This window comes from Dromiciops gliroides, chromosome 1 (genome assembly GCF_019393635.1).
Source record: "Dromiciops gliroides isolate mDroGli1 chromosome 1, mDroGli1.pri, whole genome shotgun sequence".
Lineage (NCBI taxonomy): Eukaryota > Metazoa > Chordata > Mammalia > Microbiotheria > Microbiotheriidae > Dromiciops > Dromiciops gliroides.
The window spans coordinates 402,666,879-402,680,737 of NC_057861.1; the positions used below are offsets into that span (position 1 = coordinate 402,666,879).

At 35.2% G+C, this 13,859-nt stretch overlaps 1 protein-coding gene across 1 annotated transcript in view; it reads right to left on the reverse strand.

The window, feature by feature from the left end:
* The window catches only part of NDUFS4 (NADH:ubiquinone oxidoreductase subunit S4), a 123,889-nt gene that overhangs the window by 29,121 nt on the left and 80,909 nt on the right, over nucleotides 1–13,859 (reverse strand). Inside the window, exon 3 of the mRNA XM_043977793.1 lies at nucleotides 5,482–5,654. Coding sequence (XP_043833728.1) covers nucleotides 5,482–5,654 — 173 coding nt within the window. The remainder of the gene's footprint in view (nucleotides 1–5,481; nucleotides 5,655–13,859) is intronic.

The following is a 13,859-nucleotide window of genomic DNA, read 5'->3' on the forward strand; positions in this document are numbered from 1 at the left end:
GCTATTATTTGATTCTGCTAAATCCAGATGTTTTATAACCACATTAAGAGAAAATTATTTTACTTTAAGCTGTTAACCTCTAAAAATGAGAGAAACCTTGGTCTCAAGAGAGAGATGGAGGGAAAACATACCCCTCTCCATTCGTTGAAAGGGAAAGTTAGAACCATAAGTGAATATTGCATATGCTCGCAGACATGTTCAAATGAACTGAGTTTTGCCAAATTCTTCTTTTTTCCTGTTAATATTTTCATTACAAGGAAATATTGGAGAAGGGAGGGTATATTTGGAAATGAATTTTTAAAATAAAGGACAGATATTAAGGAAAACTTCCAAATACATGTAAAAAGTTAAATATTGATGGAGAGAGAACTGATGGAAATTTATGACTTGTCTACATATCTTAAAAAGAGATATAAGAAAACTATGTTTAATGAAAGGGCTGGAGCACTGGTTTTTACAATCTGAACATATAGCACTTAAAGCCTAGTTACTGGCATTGGTATAATATGACTCATTTCATCACATAAACAAAGCTCCTAAGTGATACTTACTACCTCTTGTTTGCACAGTAGTGTATATATACTGCAAAGCATTATCTCACATGAGCCTCACAACAGCCCTATGAAGTAAACAGGGCAGGTATTATCCTGATTTTATAGATGTGAAAATCAAAGCTCAAAAAAATTTGAGACTTAACCAAGTTTCCATGGTTAGCAGAGACAGTGAGGCACAGTGGTTAAGAGTACAAGATCTGGAGTTAGGAAAAGCTGGATTCCTATCCCAGCCTCTAAAATACTAGATGTATGACCCTGGGTAAGCCTTTAACTCTTTTGAGACTCTTTCCACATGTGTGAAATGGAGAAATGCTTAAAGTATCTAATTCAGCAAAAATATTTTAGGGTAATATATGTAAATGCCTGCCATATTTTAAAGTCCTATATAAATTTTTTATTTTATTTATTTTTTGTTTTTGCGGGGCAATTGGGGTTAAGTAGCTTGCCCAGGGTCACACAGCCACTAAGTGTTAAGTGTCTGAGGCCAGATTTGAATTCAGGTCCTCCTGACTCCAGGGCCGGTGCTCTATCTACTGCGCCACCTAGCTGCCCCTAAAGTCCTATATAAATACTAGTCATTAGAAGTAGTAATAAGCAGAACAGGATCTTAGTCTCCTGATTCCTTACCAATGCTTTGCCTAGGACATGGATGTTTTGGATGCACATATTGCTCAAAACACTTTTGGAAGTACCTCCAGAGCCAATGTAGGAACCACAAAAAATCTACTCTTAATGGTATTTCTTGTCTTTATTATCTATCTATTGTTGGTGTGAGCAATTCCTGTAAAGAAGTCCCCCCCCCCCTTTCCTTGATACCACCTATAATAAACTGAAAACTTAATTGTCACATGACAAGGTAAGCAACCACTGAGCCCTAGGAGTGTCAACAGCCCCACCTCAGACCACCAGTCCTCCTTCAAGCTCAACCCCAGAAAACCTATAATGACAAAGAAAAAACCCTGGGAAGACAGAATCTGGCAACCACTTCTATGAGTATTGCAGCCCCATGTGCAAAAAAGAAAATTCTCACCATTAAAATCCTTGGGAAACTGTTAAATAGTTTAGGATCAGTGGAAATGACATTAAAGAAGGTAAATTACTATCTTCTTTGCTGTTGCACTTCAAGATGAAAACTCTTATGCAATTTCCTCCATTAGAATGTGGGTTCCTTGAGAGCAGACCATCTCTGTTTTTCTACCTATATCCCCAGTACTTTACAGAGTGCTCTGCAAATAGCAATCATTTAATAAATTCTTTATCTCTCATTTATGACTTTGAATAACTTAAAGCTGTTTTTTCATCAAAAGGTCAGAGATTTGCCACAATTAAGACTATTCAATAGAATGTGGCACTAGTCTGAAGTCGGTAACCAAGGAGGTCTTGCAAAAAATGCTTTGAGCAATGGTAATATAGTTAGGATAAGCATACATAAAGCTTCTTGATGACTGCTTTGAAAAAGAGCATTAATTCTGATGTCTAAGTTCTGAGATATTTGACATGTTTATTAATGACACCAGTCTGTGAAATCCAAAATTCAACCCTCCTCCTAAGTAGGTTACTTTTGAGGAATTGTTATGACAATTTCTGTTATGTCTGTTATGACAAATTTCTACTAGCAGACTTGCCACTTAACTAGGAGATTTTATTTAAATCATATAGAATGGGATTTCAGAGTTGAACTAGGCCTTAGGGACAATGTAGTATAATACTGTCATTTTAAAGATGAAGAAGTTGAGGCCCAGCCAGGCTGAGTGAGGTGTCTGTGTTCAGAACATAAGAGACAAGATGGACCAAGCCAGTGTTGGCCTCATGGAGGTTCTCTTCTGAAGACAGTCTGGATGTTAGGCCATTACTAATACTCTTCACTTGATTCTGTTTCTCCTTAGATGGGTAAAGAGAGAGGAAAGACAGTGGGATGGGGTGGGTGGGTGGTTCCAAACACTTGAAAGATTTTATGCAATGCAACAGAAATGTGTGTGCATACACACACACACACACACACACACACACACACACACACACACATATGTATATGTGTATTTGTATACCCACACACATAAATGCATATTTGTGTATCTGTCTATTTCTTTGTCCATGTAGTTAAGAGCTCCACATCATCAACATTTGGCAACTCTGTGGGTGTGGGAATGGGTAGAATGCCAGGTGCAGCATGGACAACAACATTCCACTTTCCCCACACCCCAAAACAATTCCTTTGACTGACATTAAATATCCAGCATTACAGATAAGCATTCCCATGTTCCTTAGTGTATACAGTGGAGTGTTAGCTCTGTAATGCCTATATTGAAAATTGCATGGAAAGATAGGTGTTGAAAAATCCTTATTTTCAAAAGTTTGTGTGCAAAAGGCATGGAAACAAATATACAAATATAAATGCTTTAAAAACTACTTTGTAAAAAAAAAAACAACTTTGTAAATCTTGTTAATACAGAATTGTGTGTTTTATTTATAACACCTAAATGCTATTTTGTCACATCATTAAATGTTATGTTTGGTAGCCAGGTGTAAGGGGCTAAAACTCTAGCTAGTCTGTCTAAAATATTTAATGAGTGGTCGCCAATAAATTATAAGCTTTGGCAAGAGTTAGACTTTTAAGCATTTATTAAGGAGAATAAGAATTTGGTGAAGAGAAAGGCCTAGATTCATCTATCTATCAAAGGGAGAGCGCATCTTTAGCTCCACTCTCCACCAGAGTCCTGATGAAAGAGAGCAAGAGCACCAGCCTCGCCCCCTCTTCCTCCCACAAGCAAACATCACTTCCTGACACCAAAGAGCTGCATGTCTTATCCTTAAGACATCTTCTCCTCATGGCGGAGTGTCCTGCAGTAAATCTACAGCAGGTGGTGTCATTCCAATCGTTACACAGGCATGGTAAATGAAGTTGCTGCTTTGTTCAAATATTTTAAAAAATTCTTTAAGGCTGTACTGAACTCTATTTCTGAGATTATTTTTAAAAAGAATGAGCAGAAGTGGCATAATTAAACCTGTTGGCTATTTTTTTTTCTTTTACTAGCAGGGCAAATGGAGTAATGAAATTTCTATCAAACTTAAAATTTATTTTATAGAGCATCATTTTGGTAACTACATGTTATATAGTGAGATACCCCTTATTCTTCTAAATATTTCCCTTTGGTCTATAAAGTTTCTATGGCTAATTGAAAAGGTCTTTGAAAACTGAGAGTCAATCTTAACCCATAGGGTATGTATTATTTATTCATTAAAATAATCATGTTTATCTTTTCAAAGATGATTAGGTGTAAATTTCCATGTTTCTGTTTTGTTTTGTTTTTTTAAAAAGGCAGAACATATTTAGAAACTCATGAAACTATTTCAAAACCCAAACAAGGATTTCTAGACTTAGTCATACTTTAAATAATATAATCATGTAAGTTTCTGTTTAAGAATAGTAAATCCAAAATAGTCTATCTAAATTGAAACTGTGTTCTGACATGAAATGTTATGCTCGAGGAAAAGACTGTCTATCAAAGTATACTACACATAGTGGATCCTTGATAAATACTTGATGTATGTTGAAACAAATTAAAGTATACAAGTCCAAAGTCCCTAAAAGGATTTTAATACTGAAGAAAGTTAGGAACAGAAAGCTACAGAAATACTAGTAGAGAGATACTCTTAAAATTTCACGTTTAATGAAATTAGAGTACTATGCTTTTTCTTAAAGATTCGGGTATTTTGGGGGCAGCAAGGTGGCACAGTATATAAAGCACAGGCCCTGGCTTCAGGAAGACCTGAACGCCTCAGACACTTGACACTTAACTAGTTGTGTGACCTTGGACAAGTCACTTAATCCTCATTGCCCCCTCCCCCCAAAAAAGATTCAGGTATTTCTAGTACATGATTTAAAAATTTATGTTATATAGTAGACTTATTCTAAAGGATGCGCCAAAATAACTTATGTGCAATGACAAAATCTAATGTGGCTGATTATAGAAAGCTATATTCAACTTTAATAATCTCAGCCATTTTAAACAGGCATTGATCCAACAACACTGATAGGGAAAGAACAATAACATACCTTACTAAAACTAGAAAGTAAATTTGGGCTGGTAATAAAACTTTTCTAGAATTGAGCTGCATAAAATGTCTTAATAATTACCAACTACAACATTGATATTAGGTTTTATCTGAATGTCCTAGGCTGAGACATCTTTAGTATTAACATTTACTGAACTTGATCTTATACCACTGAGAGTAGTCATTTACTTTGGGAACATTTTATAACTACTATGTTTATATAGACCACAACGACTGGCAAATTCTCCCAAATAAGTTAGAACACTAATTTTTAATTAAAAAAAATTTTTTTTTAAGTGAGGCAATTGGGGTTAAGTGACTTGCCCAGGGTCACACAGCCAGTAAGTGTTAAGTGTCTGAGGCCAGATTTGAACTCAGGTACTCCTGACTCCAGGGCCAGTGCTCTATCCACTGCACCACCTAGCTGCCCCAGAACACTAATTTTTAAACCCACCTATTTCCCTCTAAGCTGTATAAAGATATTTCATTGTGACTTAATACTAAGAAGAAATTAACCTACCAGGATTACAAATCTAGAGCTGGAAGGCATAAAATTAGTAACCAAGTGTAACTTGAAATATCTGACTTAAATACAATGCCATTTGGGCAACCATTACTCAGTACTCACTGTATACACAATACTCTGCTGGTCCAGATTAACATAGTAGGATGAAAGGCATCAATATAACTTCAACATTTTATGTTTCTTTGGGCAGAGTGCCTATACTAACCTGCCTTCATAAGCACTGTCAAAACGTACCATCATTGTATATGAAACAGCCTGAAAATGTAAAGTATTCAAAGTAAAACAAACAAAAAATTGCACAGAAGTAAAAGTGAAGCCCAAATTAAACCAACAAATAGTACTCACGTTGATGCCCAACCCATTAAAGGGTTTTCCCATCGCTCTCTGGTATCGAACTCCATCTTCCATTTCTTTGTGTTGTTTACTCCAGACTGCATGTTATTGCGAGTAGGAACAAAAATCTGAACTTTTCTAGTTTTGATATGTTCCTCTGGAACACCACTCAATGTAGTGATATCCTAAAAAGAAATAAGCAATTAAGCAAGTTTCAAATAGACTGCATATACACAAATGTGCTTTCCTAGTTCCCTTTCTTTAATCTATTCATATGTCTTTATTTATAAACTGACTTTCAAAGATAGACAAATCCAAACAATCTCTTTATAAAAATGGTAGGGTCTTCCTGATGTTCTGAGACATTTCCTTTAATTTTCCTAACACTGTCAGTTTTACTGGCAAAAAAAAAAAAAATCCTGCTGAGGCTTTTATAGTTGCTAAGTTGATAAATACACAGTGTGCCCTACCTACTTAACAAAGAAGGAATAGTAATAATTTTTAGAATTTCTTGCTGGGGGGCAGCCAGTTGGCACAGTGGTAAAGCACCAGCCCTGGATTCAGGAGGACCTGAGTTCAAATCTGGCCTCAGACACTTGACACTTACTAGCTGTGTGACCCTGGGCAAGTCGCTTAATCCTCATTGCCCTGCCAAAAAAAAAAAAAAAAAAGAATTTCTTGCTGGAAGAAGGCTCTCTCTTCATGAACGGGTTATCAGGACAAAATGAAAACAATGGTTCTTCAACTTGGAGATAATTAAAATGTTAACTAAATTTTAAGGAGGAAAATAGCAATAGTAACAAACCCTATAATGAGCATCTGACTATGGAAAACAAGTCATTTTCTTCTTTACAGGAAGGAATGAAACCTTTAAAAAAATAAAACTAATTAAAATTAAATATAGTATTTTTATCTGTCTATGCTGACATCTTCTAAGAGAAGGATGATTCAAATCTAATCTATCCTTCAAAGCTAAGGGGAGAAATTGTATAATATTTTTCAGCTCTGTGTGCTAAATATTAAGTTTGAACTTTCTAGACCATTCCTCCCTCCCCAATCCCCTAACATCTCTGGTCAATAACAAAAAGTTAATCTGGTGAATATGTAGAGAAATGACAATCTGCATTAAATTTATTTAACAAGTGTAAGCCATATTGACATGACACACAATAACTGGATAAACATATTTAATAAAACATTTCAGCATTTCTGTCCCTATTTAGTAATGGTAAAAGATTTTAGTCTGTGGAAAATAATTAGTACAGTCTCCAAATCATTCCTAGAAATGAAGCATGTCTTAATTCACATTTCACTTAAAAAAAGTAAGCTTTGAACAACTATTTAAGATGACCAGGGTGGGAGTGGGGTAAGCATGAAATACCTGTAGTACAATATAAAATTAAAAACTATGTTTTCCTTTGTAAATAATAAGCCTATGTACAGAACTATGTTCTTCAACTCTTTTAAGTAACATATACTACTTTTTTTATAAAACAACCTCAATAAGTATTTGGACCCAATCACTAAAATCTGACAAAACCTCTTTTGGTTTTAATTAAAATTAGTTGTTTATGGTCAACATATGTCTAACAATGCTAAAAATAAAGCTACAACATAAATGGGGAAAAGACTGACAGGTATTTCTGACTATTCTAGTCTAAGACACCCACAAGATTAAAAAGCATACACTTTAAAGTTTTTTTATTTTAGTTGGCAATAAATGTTATGCTTAACACAATACTTTTCCACCTGCACCAATAATAAGGTGTGGTTTCTCTGTCACAGCTTGTCTGTTTACAGAAACTATCAAAATGATACACATATATTTACACAAATATGCAGTCCAAGTATGTGCCTACATCATAAAAAAGTAAAGCAAACAATAGTTGCATGATTATATGAAATAAAAATGAAGATGTACAATTGTCCCATATTACAATGACATAAAAACTAAGGGTAAAAGTCAGAATCCTAAAATGTAAAACTAATGCTCTCATCAACCGATGAATGAACTGTAGGAATAACAAGTAAAACCAGGATTTTTAAAATATGAGGACTAACTCCCAAGAAAATGAATTCTAGGTATGACAAGATTAGGTGCTGAATTTAGTTTTAGAAAGAGAATTTTTCTGTATTCTAGGTACAAAAAATTTATAAAATGAGAATGTTTAATATTAAGTCAGTTTTCCCTTTGATTTGTGTTGAATTACTTTATCATGAATTTTTATGATGAAAACCTCCTGAAATTAATAAAATTACTTATTGTTTCAATTAGATAGGAAACAACTACATGATGTTGCTAATCTCTTTATGTTTTTTGACTTTTAACTGCTAAAGTTTCCATGCCTTCTGGGAATATAGCAATTATTTATTGATATCTTCCCCAATTTAAAGTTGGCACTTGAACAGACGATTCTCAGGACAATGAGTTTCTGGATTTTGAAGCCCAAGTTGTCCTGACATAGAATCACTGTTTTTGCTTGCAGTAGACATGTAAGGTACTGTAGCATAGCTGAGCTGTTGCCAAAGATAGAGAATAAAAAAGCTTGGCATCTATCACATACTTGACACCTAAAGGGCACAGAAGCTCTAAAATTCCTATTCCCTGTAGGCGCACTCTTAGTCTAGACAAACTGATTTCTCACACTTTTAAAATGCATTACAACCCTCTATTGTGATCATTTCATCCACACAGCTTCAGCTAGTGACAGAAGAACCTGTCCTTTAAGCGACATTTCAATGGGCTAAAGCTCCCGCTCCAAGATGCCATTAAAACAATATAATACTTGAAAAGAACTATGCTGCACTAAGTTGAACTCTGTACTCTGTCCTCAATGCTTTGCTTTGAGTCCAAGTTCTCAATGAGCTACCTGTGAACCAATTTTCAAGAACAATATGTCTGAAAGCCATTTTAGGCTATAAGTATGACCTTGATTTTTAAAAAATAAATTGATTTTTATTCTCACATTAAAAATCAATTTAAAAATTGTGGAATCACCGGCTAATAATGATTTATTGGTTTGGGGGAAATTTGTTAGAATAAAAATGCCCCAAAATGCAAAAAGGATTGAAAACTTTACCCATTTGAATAACACTGGACACTCAGGTCTAGATTAAGTAAATAATTTTTCTGGCAACATAATGAATATGGCTAAAGTAAATTGGGACTTCAAACTTTACCTGAAAAGGTTTGAATTAGTATCCTCTATAAAGTTAAATAGTCTTTTTTTAACTTGACATAGTGGAAAATGGTTATCTATGCAATTCTAACAAATAATGACATTATCCCAACAGAGTAAAAAAAAAGACAAAAACAAAAACAAACCCTTTTCTAAATATTTGAAATGATAATGATGTATATAATTTGCTTAAATTACTAGAAAGGACAGAAACATTTGAATAAAGTTCCAAAAATGTACTATATCCTACTCCCACAGATGTAGGCCACAGAGGGAAACCCAATTGCAGCTCATGAACTCAAGATCACCAGAACCTGGTGATTTGGCTACGAGAGGATACACATCATTCTTCAGCAATAGGGTTCGCACTTATAGCATCATTTCTACCTTATGTTTAAAAATTCTTAAAGAGGTGACAGCTGGTTGGTATTCCATTTTTTCCTGAGTAGCAAATAATTCACCAAATAAAAAAACTAAGAGAAAATAATAAGAATTGATGTGCTGATGCAAGTAAATCACATTTTCCTTCCAAATACCAAGAGACCAAAGTCTTTTTTACTCTCATTAAATATTAGCTTTTCATATAAAAACTATATGATTCGGTTATCAGCTATTCAGACCATTTATCTTGTGTGAATTCAACTTTTTTTTAAACAAAGGAAGCAGTGAACAAGCAATGGGAAGTTGGTGTCAAAATGCAGAAAAACCTCCCAGCAAGCTTCTTGCAACCACCCAGGATTTAGAGTCTTGCTGGCTGCTCTCTTTTCAATACCAGAATTTCACACATTTCAATGACCATTATGACTTCAAAGAATCAAATTTTCATCATTGTCCGTCATCTGCCGGTTGATTTGTATAAAGGGGTTCTTCTGCATGCACTCCAAACAAAAGGCTCCCAACTTTCGTGGCGATATATCAAGTTTAAAAGTTCTATTTGTGACAGTTGTGTCTGTGGTAAATTAGGGTAACACTGAAGGAGTGCAGCTGCTCTGCAGGAACCTCCTTTTTGGCATCATTTCACTTAAATAAAAACTGAATAATTAGCTTCTGCCTTTATTAAACCACAAAAATGCCACTGGCCTTAGTAATTACTTCCGGTTGCCCCACCCACTTAACCTTAACAGTTTACATTTGTCATAAAGGAGAAATAAATAGCAGTTTTTGCACTTTAAATGAATTTAACACAGACCTCTCAGTATACTCTCCAAAGTCATAATTTTTACCAGGCCCTTGGTAATAAGTTGAAATTGCATGGGAATTGGGTAGGGGATGGGATGGAGGAGGTATAGTTATCAAGGAACATTATAACATTAAAAACAACTATAACATACAGGAATTTGGTTAGCTGAGATGAAATTGTAAACTGTTAAGTTACAAAATAATATATCTGAATTTATAATCAAATAGAGTTAATCAACTTGATTATTTTTTCCCTATTAAAAGTCATAACATAATAGCTAATATAATATGGTGGTTTAAGGTTTGTAAAGAACTTTACACATCAAGCCATTTGAGCCTGGCAACAACACAGTGAGGTCGGTAGTATGATTACTCCTATTTTACAGATGTAGAAACTGAGGTTTTAGAGGTTAAGTGACTTGCCCAGGGTTACACACCTATTAAATGTCCAAAGACTCAGATACAGGTCTGGACTCCGAGTCCAACATCCTTTCTATTGTGCCACCAGGCTGCATCACCACCATCACCACCATGATTTTGAAAGACAAATTCTAAGGAAATATAGGGTGAACATACTTTTCATGCTCAATAAGGACATTTAGGAATTTACGAAGTGGTTATGATTGCAGATAATTCATATATTGAATTTTAGAACTGTAAGGAGGTAGGTGGTGTAATGGATAAAGTGTTGGGCCTGGAGTCAGGATGATTCATCTTGCTGAGTTCAAATCTGGTCTCAGATACTTACTAGCTGTGTTACCCAAGACAAGTGACTTAATCCTGTCTACCTCAGTTCCCTCATCTGTAAAATGAGCTGAACAAGGAAATAGCACTCCAGTATTTCTAGCAAGAAAACCCCAAATGGGATCACAAAGAGTCAAAGGTTCCCAAAAAGACAACTGAACAACAATAAGGCAGATAGTATTAACATATCTCTTTCTCTTGAAGAGCTCAAAGCATTTTACAATTATTACTGACTACAGTATAATAGAGATATACAGCATATATAATATAAAATATGTAAGAAATATAATACAGTATTATGCAGTGACACCTGAATGCAGGAGGTGGACCCACTAATGTGACTGGATCCCTGAGTCACAGATTCAGACCTAGAAAGGTCCTTTTAGGTAAAGTTCATTCCCCTGAGGCTCAGAGAGATTAAGTAACTTGCCAGGGTCATACAAATAGTGATAAAGCTGTGATTTAAACACAGGTCATCTGCTTGCAAAATTCAAAGATCTCTATGTGACATCTATGGATAATAATCACCCTGGGCAAATTTTCCTTACAGCCAAGGAAGTGGGGTAAAATTTCTAAGGAGCTATAGTGTAAATAAGCAATCTTGAGGTAAAGTTGAACATGAAAAACTAAAGTACTATACTTATATTTTCTATTATATCGAAACTAATTTGACTACCAAAACTTCCTCCCCTCTATTATGAAATGCTTCAATTTAGAAAAGTATTATTGATAAAGGGCTCTAAAAAGAAAAGAAATTATTACAAAAAGCTATTGTTTAACCACACAGTGGATCTTCAATACTCTTATGTTTAGGGAGATGAAAGAAGAACGTTTGGTAAAATTTCCCTGTTCTATAAAATGTTAAACTACTTTGGCCAAACTCCTTCCAGTTCCTTGAGGACAGGGGTGTTGTTTGGTAGGCACTTAGCAAATTCTTATTAAATGAACCTCTGTTCATTAATCCAAGACATTTGAGTGGTATACTTAAGAACTTATGTTGCAATCTCGGTTTCACAGAAGAGAAAATGAAGCATACTTGCTTTCTAAGAAGCAAGAGACTGGGCAGAATGGGGGCACATGCTGTTAGTTGTTCACTGTATAGCTGTGTACTTAACTTTTTGTTATGAGAGTGTTCAATTCCAAAGTAAGGTAGGGCTGTGTGTGTGTGTGTGTGTGTGAGTGTGAGTGAGAGAGAGAGAGAGAGAGAGAAGGGGGGTATATAAGAGACTGAAGCTAAAATAAAAATAATACTTTTTTAAATCAAAAAAAGAACCTATAACATTCATAGATTTAAGGGAAAGATGGTAAACTGTATCACAATGGAAATTATATTTTTGAAATCTCTATCTAAATATTAGAAATTTGCCCTTGCACAAAAGGCATTTTGATAGCAAGACATGATATGGAGATATCACACATCACAGAAGCCAACCAAATAGAGCCCCAAACACTATTACTATCTTGATCCTTCCATTTCCAATAACTATGATCCTATATGTCTTCTGCCCTTTGTAGCTAAATTCCTTGAAAAGGCCATCTTCAATAAGTGTCTCCATCTTCTCTCCTCTTTCCTCTTCTTTTAACCCTTTACAATCTGATTTCTGACCTTATCATTCCACCAAAACTACTCTCTCAAAAGTTACCAATGGGAGAAGCTAGGTGGCCCAGTAGATAGAGCATTAGCCCTGGAGTCAGGAGGACCTGAGTTCAAAACCAGCCTCAGACACAACACTTACTAGCTGTGTGACCCTAGGCAAGTCATTTAACCCCAATTGCCTCACCAACCCCCCCCCCCCAAAGTTACCAATGATTTTTTAATTGTCAAATCCAATGGCCTTTTCTCAATCCCCATTGTCTTTCAGCATTCTACAACCTTTGAGTGTTGGTTACTCTCTCCTCCTTGATACTTTCTTCTCTCTGGATTTTGGTATTGCTATTAATTACTTCATTGTTTATTATGCCTTTCAGCAAGATGTAGTTTCCCTGCTTATCTCTTTTGATTAGGTCTACTGCTTTTGCTTTGTCTGAGATTATGATTGCTACCGTTACTTTTTTTTTTACTTTAACTGAAGCACAACAAATTCTGCTCTAGCCTCTTACTGTAACTGTGTGTGTCTCTGTTTTAAGTATGTTTCTTGTAAACAATATATTGTTGGATAATGGTTTATAATCCAATCTGCTATCCACTTTCATTTTATAGGTGAATTCATTCCCTTCACATTCAGTTATGATTACTAACTGTACACTTCCTTCCATCCTCTTTTCTTCTATTTCTCCTTCTTTCTCTCTTTATCCTCTCCCTCCTCTGAAGTCCATTTTGCTTTTGACTACTGTCTTTCTTTATCTGCCCTACTTTTTATCCCCCCATCTTCCTCTTACTGTCCTCCTATTTCCCTGTTACGTTAGATAGATTTCTATACCCAAATAAATGGTTTTCCCTCTTTGAACCAATGTAGATGAGAACGAGGTTCAAGTGTTGTTCCCCTACCCCACCACTTTCTCCTTTCCTATAAAAGCTTTTTCTTGCATGTCTTTTTTTTTTTTTAAATGAAAGATAAATTTCCCCATTCTTCCAGGGCATCCCTCTTTTGCCCATTCATTTTTTTGATATATCCCAACATAATCAATTCACTTCTGTTCCCTCTATGTAGAATCCTTATAATTGCTCTAATAATGATAAAATTCTTAAAAGTTACATGTATCATCTTCCTATAAAGGAATATAAACAGGCTGACCTTATAAAGTCCCTTATTTCTCTTTCACGTTTAACTTTTTATGTTTCTCTTCTTGGATGTAATTCTAGCTCTTTTGTCTTCTGGAATATCACATTCCAGGTCCTTGGCTCCTTTAATGTGGAAGTTGCTAAATGCTGTGTGATCCTGACTGAGGCTCCATAGTATTTGAATAGTTTCTTTCTGGCTTCTTGAAATATTTTCTCTTTGACTTGGGAGCTCTGGAATTTGGATATAATATTCCTAGAAGTTTTCATTTTGGGATCACTTTCAGGTGATGATCAAGAAATGGTTTCAATTTATATTTTACCCTCTGGTTCTATGATAGGCAGTTTTCCTTGATAATTTCTTGAAATATAATGTCTAAGCTTTCTTAGATCATGGCTTTCAAGTAATCCAATAATTCTTTTTTTTTTTTTTTTTGGTGAGGCAATTGGGGTTAAGTGACTTGCCCAGGGTCACACAGCTAGTAAGTGTCAAGTGTCTGAGGCCGGATTTGAACTCAGGTCCTCCTGAATCCAGGGCTGGTGCTTTATCCACTGCGCCATCTAGCTGC